The sequence below is a fragment of the Schistocerca gregaria genome, chromosome 5, assembly GCF_023897955.1.
Source record: "Schistocerca gregaria isolate iqSchGreg1 chromosome 5, iqSchGreg1.2, whole genome shotgun sequence".
Classification (NCBI taxonomy): Eukaryota; Metazoa; Arthropoda; class Insecta; order Orthoptera; family Acrididae; genus Schistocerca; species Schistocerca gregaria.
This window is the reverse complement of record NC_064924.1, coordinates 26357690-26370609: the sequence shown is the minus strand read 5'-3', so window position 1 is coordinate 26370609 and position 12920 is coordinate 26357690. Positions and strand designations below refer to the sequence as shown.

At 39.0% G+C, this 12920-nt stretch overlaps 1 protein-coding gene across 2 annotated transcripts in view; it reads right to left on the bottom strand.

The window, feature by feature from the left end:
* LOC126272266 (uncharacterized) overlaps positions 1-12920 on the bottom strand; it is a 379755-nt gene that overhangs the window by 69139 nt on the left and 297696 nt on the right. Inside the window, exon 10 of one of the 2 annotated variants that reach the window (XM_049975005.1) lies at positions 11735-12116. In XM_049975005.1, coding sequence (XP_049830962.1) covers positions 11735-12116 — 382 coding nt within the window. The remainder of the gene's footprint in view (positions 1-11734; positions 12117-12920) is intronic. The other variant, XM_049975006.1, reaches the window with a different exon arrangement.

The following is a 12920-nucleotide window of genomic DNA, read 5'->3' as shown; positions in this document are numbered from 1 at the left end:
TTCCTGAAAGTTTGGTCGTACCTTTTTGTAACACCCTGTATAAAAGAAAGGCTGAAAGGAAGGTATTACTAAATGGCCAAGGTAATGTGAATGCCCACTCACTGTGTACATTGATTGGTCATATAATAGACAGTAATCCCAACAGATGATCACAAAGCCTATTTCTCTCCCAAGAACTTACATTAGCATACACACAGACACAGAAAAAACTGTTGAAAGCAAAACCTGAGAAAGTTGGCAAAACTTACAGAAACAAATGACACTATACAACAGAAATATCAATTAAATTGCCATATGTGGAAAACACTGAGAAAAAGGATAAGTGCAAACTTTTAACCAGTTAGCCACCAGAGAGAAAGCTGTTTGGCTGAGAAATAATGAATTAGATGCTGAGCTGTATTTTCCATTTTATTATAAAAACCTGAACACACTGTTTTAACTCTACACTATGTATCCAGACACCCCCCCCCCCCCCAAAACGTATGTTTTTTATACTAGGTACATTGTGCTGCCACTTACTGCCAGGTACTCCATACTAGCATCCTCAGTAGTCATTAGATATTGTGAGAGAGCAGAATGGGGCACTCCACAGAACTCACAGGCTTTGAATGTGATCAGGTGATTGGGTGTCACTTGTGTCATATGTAAGTGAGATTTCCATACTCCTAAACATCCCTTGCTCCACTGTACCCAATGAGATAGTGAAGTGGAAACATGAAGGGACATGTACAGCCAAAAAGTGTACAAGCCAACCTTGTCTGTTGACTGACAGAGACTGCCGACAGTTGAAGGGGGTTGTAATGAGTAATAGGCAGCCATCTATCCAGGCCATCATACAGGAATTTCAAACTGCATTAGGATCCACTGCAAGTACTATGACAGTTAGGCTGGAGGTGAACTTGGATTTCATGGTTGAGCGGCCGCTCATAAGCCACATGTCATGCCGGTATATGCCAAACTACGCCCCCCCCCCCCCCCCCCTCCCCCACCATTCTTGGTATAAGGAATGAAAACATTGGACGATTGAACAGTGAAAGAACGTTGTGTGGAGTGATGAATCACGGTACACGATGTGGCGATCTGATGGCAGTGTGGGTGTGGCGAATGCCCAGTGAACGTCATCTGCCAGTGTGTTAGTGCCAACAGTAAAATTTGGAGGTGGTGGTGTTATGGTGTGGTCATGTTTTTCATACAGGGGGCTTGCATCCCTTGTTGTTTTGCATGGCACTATCACAGCACTGACCCACATTGATGTTTTAAGCACCTTCTTGCTTCCCACTGTTGAAGAGCAAATCGGGGATGGTGATTGCATCTTTCAACATGATCGAGCACCTGTTCATAATGAACGGCCTGTGGAGGAGTGGTTACGCAACAATAACATCCCTGTAATGGACTCATCTGCACGGAGTCCTAACCTGAATGCCATAGAACACCTTTGGGATGCTTTGGAATGCCAACTTCATGCCAGGCCTCAACGATCAACATCGATACCTCTTCTCAGTGCAGTACTCCACGAAGAATGGGCTGGCATTCCCCAAGAAACCTTCTAGCAACTGACTGAACTGGAAGCTGTCATCAAGGCTATGGGTCATTCCATGTCAAGCAGCTTAAATTTAGACAAGCTCCCCACTCAACCTTCTCCAATTTTGATGAAATTTTTACAGGACGTACATATAGACCTTACATGAAGCACTACCGAATGACAGCTTCATAATTAGTATGGTGGGGCCACTAGTTACTTTTCATAAAGGCTTGTTTTTTGACATTGCGACTGAAATGAATAAATGATCAACTTTGTTTACCATTGTTCAGGATGTAACAGATCTGTCACGCTGAAACTTTGTGATCCTGTTCAACGTTTTGGGTACAATAGCTTATTTGTAGAACAAAAGGTCAAATTATGGTAAATCCATCATAGTGTGCTATCAAAGTGGCTCATAAATCTTGTCATACCAAATTTTGGCTCTACTTTATGGCCTTGTATCTACTGAAAGAATAACTTTCTGAAGCTAATACTTTAGTTATCTGCAGCCTGCCAGCATGTCATAAAGTTCTGTAAGTGGCACCCAGATTGCTCAAATAATAACTGAGTTATCGAAGGTCAAAGTGTGCTAAAAAATTAATCAGCCAATTTTGGCTCACTTTCAAAAGGTCATATCTCAAAAAGAATAACTCAAATTTGATTTTTCTCAGCACCTTGTTTCATTAGAAAGAGTTGTTTTTATTTTGGAGACTTTGCATTTAAGAAGAAATAAATTTATATTTTCAGTACATTACATTTCTCGACATTGCGACTTAAATGAATAAACGATCAACTTTGATTTACCATTACTCAGGATCTAAGAGACTTGTCATGCTGAAGCTTTGCGATCCGGTTGAATTTTTTATGGTACAATATCTCATTTGTAAAACAAAAGTCAAACTATTGTAAATTCATCATAATCTGCTATCAAAGTGGCCCATAAATCTTGTTGTACCAAATAAAATTGCATTTATATTACATTAAAAAATACATGTCATACTCTTTATGGTCCCCAAGCCAAATATTTCATTTCTTATCAATTCATTTGCTGAAATTGGTTACTAATAGCAATTACAGTTGATTCTAACAAGCTTTAATGTCGGCCCATTCCTTTTGCTGATGGAGCTGGAATGACAAAAATAGCTGGCCAATAGAATGAATATGCAGGTCCATTGAGGTGCATGAAACTGGCTAAAACTTTCCTTCTTCTGAAACTTCAGACACATTACCAATCCACCATTTTTCATCATATATACAGGCAATGTATTGGCCCAGTTGTAAAGCTATAATATTTCTGAATGAAACTGTTGCTTGAATTTGTCAACATTTACCACTAAAATATTTGTTTCATTGGATACTCTTACAACAGAAACTTGAGTTTCATTTAATGGAATAGAATGGTGATTCTCTCTAGTTCCTGATACTGTGCAGCCATTTTTGAACCTTACTTCCTGCTCACTTTTTAATGTTTCAATTTCTTATTTTGAAACAAAAATGAATTGGATTCCTCTGATATTCTTTGTACAGTATTTAAACAAATCAGTTGGTGTCAGAATCTGGTCCTCAGTTGGTCTTTGGAGGCACTTTACAGTTCCCCCAATTCCATCACATGGAGATTTTCCATGGCTTGTAGCAAAAAAGTTCCATTCAGCTGAGATTCCAAAGTCATTTTGATGGTGGCAGAGATTCAGAATTTTTTTTTAAATTTTTGTACTGCACTGCTGACCCATCACTGAAGTAGTAAATGAGTGTGATTTTTCCAAGGAGACACTTTAGATCTTCTATTTATCTCACCATAAAAGCATGTACAGCAATTGCATCATGTTTCAGACTGTCGTTTATTATACACTAGTTGATGTCCAAGTTATTTCTGAAGTACACAACAAATAGGTGTAAAAGTTGCTTGAGCTGCATTCTGGACAATGAAGGAATAATTTTCAGCAAAGTCCATTAATATGATCAGTTCAGTTGGCTTACAGCTTTCTTTTATGCATTTTAGGTGCTTGCTCTGGTGATTTGCAACATAATGATGAGTGGAAAGTTTGTCAATTTTTGAAACCAGATCTTCAATAAAATCCTCGTGCGTCATCTGCTAGGTTTCTAATGTATCTCTATCAGTGTGCACCCACTGTTTGAACTCAATGGTATCATCTGGATCACTGTCTTCAAAACTACTTTCTAAAATCTGATCCAGTAGTTCTTTTCCCAGACAAATTTCCCAATGATGAAGCATCCAGTCTTTGGATTCCAAATCACACACTGTTTTAGCAATCAGACTCTTATAATCTTCTTTAATTAGAGTTCTTGCAAGCATCAGTTTCACATTTTGGTATAAAGTGCAAACACAGACTGAGTGGGTTCCTGCAGTACCCACAGTGATGCACCATTTTGGCCTTAATTAGGAACATCTGGAAAATCCAATTTCAGGCCCGTGCTGAAGTTGATATGCAACAAACATTTCTTTAAAATTATTCAGAAGAAGGTATTTTTGCATCAAAACTTTCTTTCCTTCTATTCTAACTGACATACAGTCTTTTTTACCTGGACAAATTCAGCTAAATTCTTTATTCTGAAAAAAAATGCTACCACTCTTTCTTTTACGGCATCTGGAATCTTCTTGCCACACTTGTTCTTTGGCAGAGCTAATGCACCATTTTCTGCCTGTAACTTCCTAGCTGCTTTTACCATCCTCTCTGAAACACCAAATTCTTGCATTGTCTCTTTTATAGTCCAGCTTTGTGGTACTAATGTTAGTATTTGCAGTTTTTCAGACTGCCTTGACAGCTGCAACTTCTCTTTCAATTCTTTAATCAGCCGCTTATAATCTTCACAATGAAGACATGTCTTGCTTGTATTTGGTGCTTGAAGATCTTTTGGGGTGAATCCTCCAGCAGCAGAAATGTTATTCGCAATTGCCTCTTGAGCTTCGTATATTTTTCATTTTGCGTAACCTTTCACATCCCTTTTTGATACTGTTTGAAATTTTAGAGGGGGACACTCCAAGAAGCAGTTAGACTTGAATCGATTGATACTTCTGGATATGATTCATCTTCTGAATGGTTTGAAGTTTACTGCGATTTTTTTGCTTTCTTTGCTAAAAATTGTTTTCTTTAAACTGGATAGATCTGACCAGGTTTCACATTGCTCTTGTCATGGCTTGCAATTGTTTTGCTGTTTCCACACTGACAATCCATAAATCCTTTTTAACAGAATGTTTCTTTGCACCAAAAAGATTACAACAAGATCTGTGTAGAAAGTAATATTTGTCCACAAGTATTGCTTTGTGATGAAAGCATATTTGTGAATTTTCAGTAAGACGTATCTCACTTCTTTGGTTTATTAATTCCTGTTGCTCTACTGAAAATTCTTTTATTAATTCCTGTTTCTCTACTGAAAATTCTTTGACTGGAATGAAGCCTTGTTGATGTGTGTATGTTTTCAGATGATATTTAGAATTATCTGAAAGGCCAATGATACATGGTACTGAAACCTCGCTGATATCCATTACACTACAATTAAATTTATGCTTCCAATTGCCGTTTGTTTCAATATTAGAAAAGTAGAAGTGGTGTATATTTTCAACTGAAAAATATTAAAGAATCATAGATACTGGGAACTTCCTTGAGAATACTAAATTAAACAACCTGATAAACATTTCTAAAGAGGCACTCCATACCTTGAAATAAATTTTACTTGCCAAAAAAAGATGTTCATCCAGTAATGACAACAGATTTTACATCATTTAAAAAGGCACACACAACATCTGAACACTCTTAACTGCAGAACAGTGTGCTTCAGACAGATTGTTGAAGCATGTTACCACATACAATTGTTGACATTAAGCATTGTTGACACTGTCTCCAAAATAAAAACAACTTTTTCTGGTCAGACAAGGTGAGCTCAGATAACTCCGTTATTATTTGAGCAATCTGGATGCCACTTGCAGAAATTTATGACATGCTGACAGGTTGCAGGTAACTAAAGTATCAGCCTCAGATAGTTATCCTTTCAGTAGATACAAGGCAAAAAGTATGGTCAAAATTTGGTACGACAAGATTTATGAGCCACTTTGATAGCACACTATGATGAATTTACAATAGTATGACCTTTTGTTTTACAGTTAAGATATTGTACCCAATATGTTGAACAAGATCACAAAGTTTCAGCATGATAGGTCTCTTAGATCCTGAGTAATGGTAAATCTAAGTTGATTATTTATTCATTTAAGTTGCAATGTCGAGAAATGTAATGTACTGAAAATATAAATTTATTTCTTCTAAATGCAAAGTCTCCAATATAAAAACAACTTTTTCTGATCAAACAAGGTGAGCTCTTTTCAATGGTACTGAGAAAAATCAAATTTGTGTTACCCTTTTCGAGATATGGCCTTTTGAACGTGAAGCAAAAGTGACTGATTAAATTTTTTAGCACACTTTCAACTTCGATAACTCAGTTATTATTTGAGCAATCTGGGTGCCACTTACAGAGCTTTATGACATGCTGGCAGGCTGCAGCTAACTAAAGTATTAGCTTCATAAAATATAGCCAAAATTTGGTACGAGAAGATTTATGAGCCACTTTTATAGCACACTATGATGAATTTACCATAATTTGACCTTTTGTACTATAACTAAGCTATTGTACCCAAAAAGTTGAACAGGATCACAAAGTTTCAGCATGACAGATCTGTTACATCCTGAACAATGGTAAACAAAGTTGATCATTTATTCATTTCAGTCCCAATGTCAAAAAATGAGCCTTTAAAAATCTGTAATTTGGCTGTGCTTCATGTCTATAAGTACATCCTGTATAAATTTCATCGAAATTGGAGATGGTCGAGTGGGGACCATTAGGCCGCTTGACATGGAATGACTCCTAAGGGTGGGCCAACAGCAAATTGAATACCACCATTACCGATGGAGAGCACCACGAACTTGTAAGTCATTTTCAGCCAGGTGTCCGGATACTTTTGATCACATAGTGTATAACCTATAAGTGTAAATGATAACCTGTATGTGCAAATGAATAAATCATGTAATATTTCAGGACAACCACTGAAGATGTCTTATAACTAATGTGAAGCGTGTCTACATGCACAAAATAAATAAATAGAAAAACTTAAAGTGCAGCATGAAAAAGAGTTTTTCTTTTGAACTGCTGGAATTTAGTTTGAAAGAAGTTCACAATTTGCAGGACTGTCATCATAGCTGATCATAGCTCTCTGTTTCTGAGTCTACTTGAAAGTTTAAAGCAGACTCAAAGGTTCTGTTGTGAGCTAGGCTGCAACTTTCTGGGCTCACGTCATAGTGTCGAGAATTGGAGGGTGCCCCTAAACTGATCAGGTGTGCACTACACATCAGAGGCTGCTGCCCAGGTAGACTTCATGTACGGGCAAGGATGTGTGGGAAATTTTTCTTTTTAGCTCAGGCGTCTCTCCATCTGGTATGAACACTGACATCCATAGAAGTATTAGAGTAAGATTCAAAGAAATGTCCCCCACATACGAAACCATTAAAATTCTACTAATCAACTGACAAAGTATTTGCAACAAAAGGTCCCAGAGTTTGAAAGTCTCAAAAGCAGTGTAGCTCACCTACTACTAGCTATTAAAAGCTAGGTAAAACCCAAAATTCACAGTGTTGAATTTTTTTTGAGGACTTTGAAGTCTAGATTGAAACTATAAGCTAATGGGAGATGGAGGTGGTGTGTTTGTCACAGCAGACAAGAAAGGCAAATCCATCACAACAGAAATTGAAGCTACATGTGCGACAGTTTGGGCGAAACTGTGTTGAGGGCAAGCTTAAACTTCTAATCAAAGACTTCCATCAATCGCCAGACTCTTCCCCAGATGTAACTGAAAACTTTACAAAAAGAAACTCAGTTCGCTAGTACAAATATCCTCCAATATCTTGTGTCACACGGTCAGCACGTGAAGTGTCCCAGATTGCCTTGGGCTGTATGGTGGTTTGTTATACATGATCTCATGTACCTAACATTTAAATAAGTTGCCACCTGAACACTCCTTCTATTGATGACGAACGTAGCTTCGTGAATATTCCATCACCATTAAGTATGACTAATTAGGATCCAGCTAGGTTGTCCCCTGAATCCATGTGACTTCTTCCCTGAACTTTGGTCAGACTTCATCTCCTCATAGACTGCAGATAAAGCTGCTGAAAATTAAGTTCTCATTCTCATCTGGTTCATCACATAAATAAGAAGTTAGGTAGAATTCACCTTCTTATATTATCTTCAAAATTACAACTCAATGCATGATAAATGAGGACAGCTACCAACTCATCATACTGTCTCTGTACTGCATACATAACAGATCTGATAGTCAACTTGATAATTAAGAATCACAATGGATTTATTATCTTTGACATTTTGCATTCATAGATGTCATGGAGCTCTTTCTTCCGCACTCCCCACTCCATGGTTACAGTACGCTTGTTCGCCCAATGCTTGAATACTGCTCAACAGTGTGGGATCCGTACCAGATAGGGTTGATAGAAGAGATAGAGAAGATCCAACGGAGAGCAGCGCACTTCGTTACAGGATAGTACTTGCGAAAGCCTTACGGAGATGATAGATAAACTCCAGTGGAAGACTCTGCAGGAGAGACGCTCAGTAGCTCGGTACGGGCTTTTGTTAAAGTTTCGAGAACATACCTTCACCGAAGAGTCAAGAAATATATTGCTTCCTCCTACGTATATCTCACTAAGAGACCATGAGAATAAAATCAGAGAGATTAGAGCCCACACAGAAGCATACAGACAATCCGTCTTTCCACGAACAATACGAGACTGGAATAGAAGGGAGAACCGATAGAGGTACTTAGGGTACCCTCTGCCACACACCGTCAGGTGGCTTGCGGAGTATGGATGTAGATGTAGATGGAACTCTTATCTCTGCCTCAGCAGGTAAGGTAATCTGATTGCTACCTACTTCTGTACAGCCACTGGATCGTTAGCTCTGATATCAGCACCTACAATTTAAAACATCTCCCAACAGTGGGGTGCTCACCACTTATCTACTGCTCTCAGTCAGGAAAATCTTTTCTCTGACATTTGTATTTAAGGATGTGATACATCTCATTCAACACATACACTAGTACAACAGTTTGAGATGTAAGGGACCCCTCCATGGTATTCAGTCATTGTAAAGAAACTGCAAGACAGCTGTAAAAGAAAGCACATGGCCAAAGATGGAGAGATGTTAAATGAAATACATGTCACTTTTAAGAGGGTAATGCATGAAGACTTTATCGTTTACCATAGCAGAATAATACTGCAAGACGTCTTCTTAAATTCAAAGAAATTCTAGTTGCATGCAAAGGCTGTCAATGGTACATAAATTAGTGTCCAGACAAACATGGATGACACAGAGAAAAAGACTGGGGCTAGTAAAGCAAAAGCAGAAGTACTCAACTCAGTTTTCAAACGACTCTTCACCAAGGAAGATACAGACATACTGCAAAAATTGGAAAGACAAGTGTTTTATAGATATTAGCGGTAGTGGCATGGAGAAAAATCTGAAATCGCTACAATTAAACAAGTATTTGTGGCCCTACAGGATCTTTGTCAAATTCTATGCAGAATCTATAGCTGAACCAGTTCCCACTTTAACCAGAATATACCATCAATACCTTGAACAAAAAACTGTGCTCAGTAGTTGTAAGACAGCACAGATCACAACAGTCTACCAGAAGGGTAGCAGATGTAATCTGCAAAATGACTATCCACCTCCCTTGACATCCATTTGTTGTAAAACCTTAGGATATATTCTGAGATCAAGTGTAATGAACACAACCACAACTTTGGCAGAATTTCATTTAAATGTATTAGATCAATCTTCAATTTAAGCATGAATCTGTATAATTTATATCTTTATGATTGAAGTGCCACAGTTTTATGTAGCCTCCTTCTGTCTTTTATATATGCCTAACTGGTGAAATAAATGAATTTTGCTGCCATTCTGATCATAATTTACTCCTTTATTATTAAAAAGAACCATTGTCCCATAAAAAGCACTAACAGTAGGTAAGGATTTTAATTATCAGTTGTGTTTATTGGCTTCCTATTGGCTCACTCCTCCTTCAAAAGGAACAGTGAGTGCTGGGGATAAGACATGGTTTCTATCTTCATTATTCATCTTTCTTTTGGACTTCATTGTGATGACAATTTGGAAGGTAGCTAGTAACAAGGTTAAATTCAGTTTTCGTTTGTGGAGTAAACTGAAAAGTTACATTAGTACTTTCGGATCAGACATATTTTCTGCTGTATGTAAAATACTTTAGTGCAAAATATGTCACCAGTCAGAGAATTACAAAAAGAAATATTTTATTTCTCAATGTATCATTACAATCAAACACAAAAATGCACTTTCCAAGGCTACTGGCATGATAATTTCTTTGCTTCCAATGGCGATTGTAACATGGAGTTGAATATTGCAATTTGCATTTCACTTTTATTCATTTTAGGACGCACCCCCTCCTCCCCTCCTTGTGGAAACTACAGAATCCTACGTTAGGACAGTTTTTGAATTTATACAGATGAATCAGTGCCGAGGGAGTCAAGTTTGAAAAAGTGTTACTTAAGTGAATGTCACAATAATCATCAAAGATAAAGCAATAAATACAAAGATATGGATTTCAATCAAAGTTAAGGGATCCTACGGGTTCCATTATTGCCAATATTGTTGTTAGATCCTTCAGAAAGTGAATCAATAAAAACATTCTCACTTAAAACAGTGAGTTTATTTAGTAATTCATTACAGTGACTGTGGCCTGCACAGCACATGGGTTTTGACAGCGTGAAAGCGATAAGAGATACGAAGCTCATTTTTCGATGTCGACAAATTAATTTCCTGTACTGAGCAGATCTTTTGAAAGAATCATCAAATATTCAGAAATTTAAAGACATTGTGCCAGTTATAACTCTGCCCCCTCAATCATCACAAGATGGGGAACATGGATTTCAGAAGGAGACTACTACACTCGCTGTGGTGCTCTCTGAAGAACAAGGTGCTGTGACAAAGTAGGTACCTCATGACAGAGACTCAACTAAGCACAGTTGCTACCAGACATGGCAAAGAATGACAGACGTCGGCATAGCCACGGCCTCGAAAGATTCTGCACACCACTCCTGCCAAAGAAGAGCGTCACTCGCCCACTCTGCAATTGTCGCCAAAAATGACAGCATTGTCTCATTACAGAGACAGCAGCACGAGAATTGTATCAGGCAGAAACGTGTAGCAAAGATTACAGTCAACTGTACATGGACAGAAGAGACTATTATCCTAAACTGTATCGGGAAATACATTAGTGTTCAGGGACACAAACAGTACACATAGATGGATTGTTTCAAAACTGAATATTTCATCTTATTCAAGCTATAATAAATTGAACTAATATTCTGTGTGTGTTGTAATATCCTTTCAGCCTCCTCCAAAGTAACTAACCGCCGCAGTGCTGACGGGTGTTTTCTGGGACGGCACTTCAAATTTTCCAAGCATAACTAATCTGGTTATTGGTCTGAATGATGAATCACATTCAGCTGTAGCAGGTAAGAAACTTTCTGAATCGTTATAAGTGAGAAATGGCTAACTCTCATTGTGGCAGAGTTCAGTTTGCTGCCACAAGTGAACTGTCAGCTTTGACAAATGAGGTAGCCTCCGACAAAGCCAGTGAAAATTACAGTTGGTGTCGTGCAAAGATTGGAGAGTATGTGAGGGAAATGAGGTTCACTAGTTAGGAAAAAGTGTAAAATGGTGTCTTCAAAAATCCTGACATTGACAGAAAAGCTACAAGGTGAAAATTATATTGCAGTAGAAATGGACCCTACCACAGTTCAATGTTTTCGATTTTCTCCAGTTACCTCCGTAAATGTCAGGAGGTTGTTTCCTCAGATGAAAAAATTATTATCTGACAGCACACTCAGCACATCCCTCCACTCGCAACCATTCACAAAGAATACCTCGCGTCATCAGTGTGTCCGACACAGTGTCATGTCAGGAATGTTCTGTATCTTGTTCTAATTAATTAGTTAGACAAGATAATGCTGCAGCAGTCCCATCTTTCTGCGGCAAATGTGTGTCTCAGCTAAAAGTAGCAACGCCCAAATCAAAAATGGTAAAATTGGACACGGTCCAGTTTTTTACTCGACTGTCAAATTCGTCACACTCCCAACAATGTGCCCGGCAGATACTCACTGCAGTAGGGCACAGCAGGCTGCCCCTTCTCCACGGCGAGGCGCTTGTGGAGGGCTGTGTTGTAGTGGCGCCTGAGGTGCGGCACGCTGGTGAACCACCGTACGCACAAGGGGCAGTGGTACGTCTTGGGCAGTCTGTGCGGCCTGGCATCCCAGTAGTCGGGGGGTGGCGGTGGAGCCGCATAGCCTTCCGGAGGTGGGTCCGCAGGGCACGGGGCCACGTAGTTGTTCAGAGGTGGGCCCGCAGCACACAGATCCGTGTGTCCGCTCGGAAGTCGATCCCCCACGGGCGAGTCTTCCGGGGCCCGGACACTGAGGACGCGCGGCCCCCAGTAAGGTGTTGGCAACTTCCCCCTCTTCGTCAGCAAGTCTTCGAACTGCTGCTGGAAAAGGTGAAACCTGGGGTTTGCACTCCTCCTACTGTACCCACAATATAACTTGGCACTTTTGGCTGAGGCTGCCGCCAGGAGCCTAAATGTGTGTTCACCACCTAAAAACATGGGCTGTTGCTGGCAGTTTCATAGATGAGGTTGGCAAAAGAAAAAAAATCTGAACCGAGATGAGTTCATTCAACTTCCACATATTCCTCTGCACCTATTTCGAAAGTGCCAAGTTATATTATGTATATAGTATTGTTACTATCATCATAATCATCATCGTTATTAACAGTAAACACAACAAATGAGTTCATTATGTTGGATTTTGAATTGTATAACTAGTCCAACTGCACAATATATGAGTGGGTAATTTGTGGAAATCCTAGTAAATTGGTTTTATGTAGTTGGGGATGGATAGTTTTTTGAGCCCCTTGTTTTTCCAGTGCCCACTCAAAGCTTGTGGCATTGCTTGAAGTGTTCCATGAGCTGCTGGGACTACTTTCACCAGTTTACACCACAGTCACTGTAGCTCAGTTTTCGAGTCCTCGGGTTTTATAAGTTTTTAAATTCTTTCCTCACTTATTCTGCAGTCACTGGAGGTGGAAATGTCCACGATCTGCAGTTATTTTTGCTCCAAAATTGTGACGTTTGGTGTATCACATGTTCTGACATCCGATCTGAGGTTGAAAGTACCACAGTAAGTTGTTATTTCTGTTTTTGAGAACTTTTCAGGCCTTTGGTCATTACTACAGGCAGAAGGTAACTTTGGCATAATTTCCAGTGGATTATTTGTACTACAGCATTGCGTCT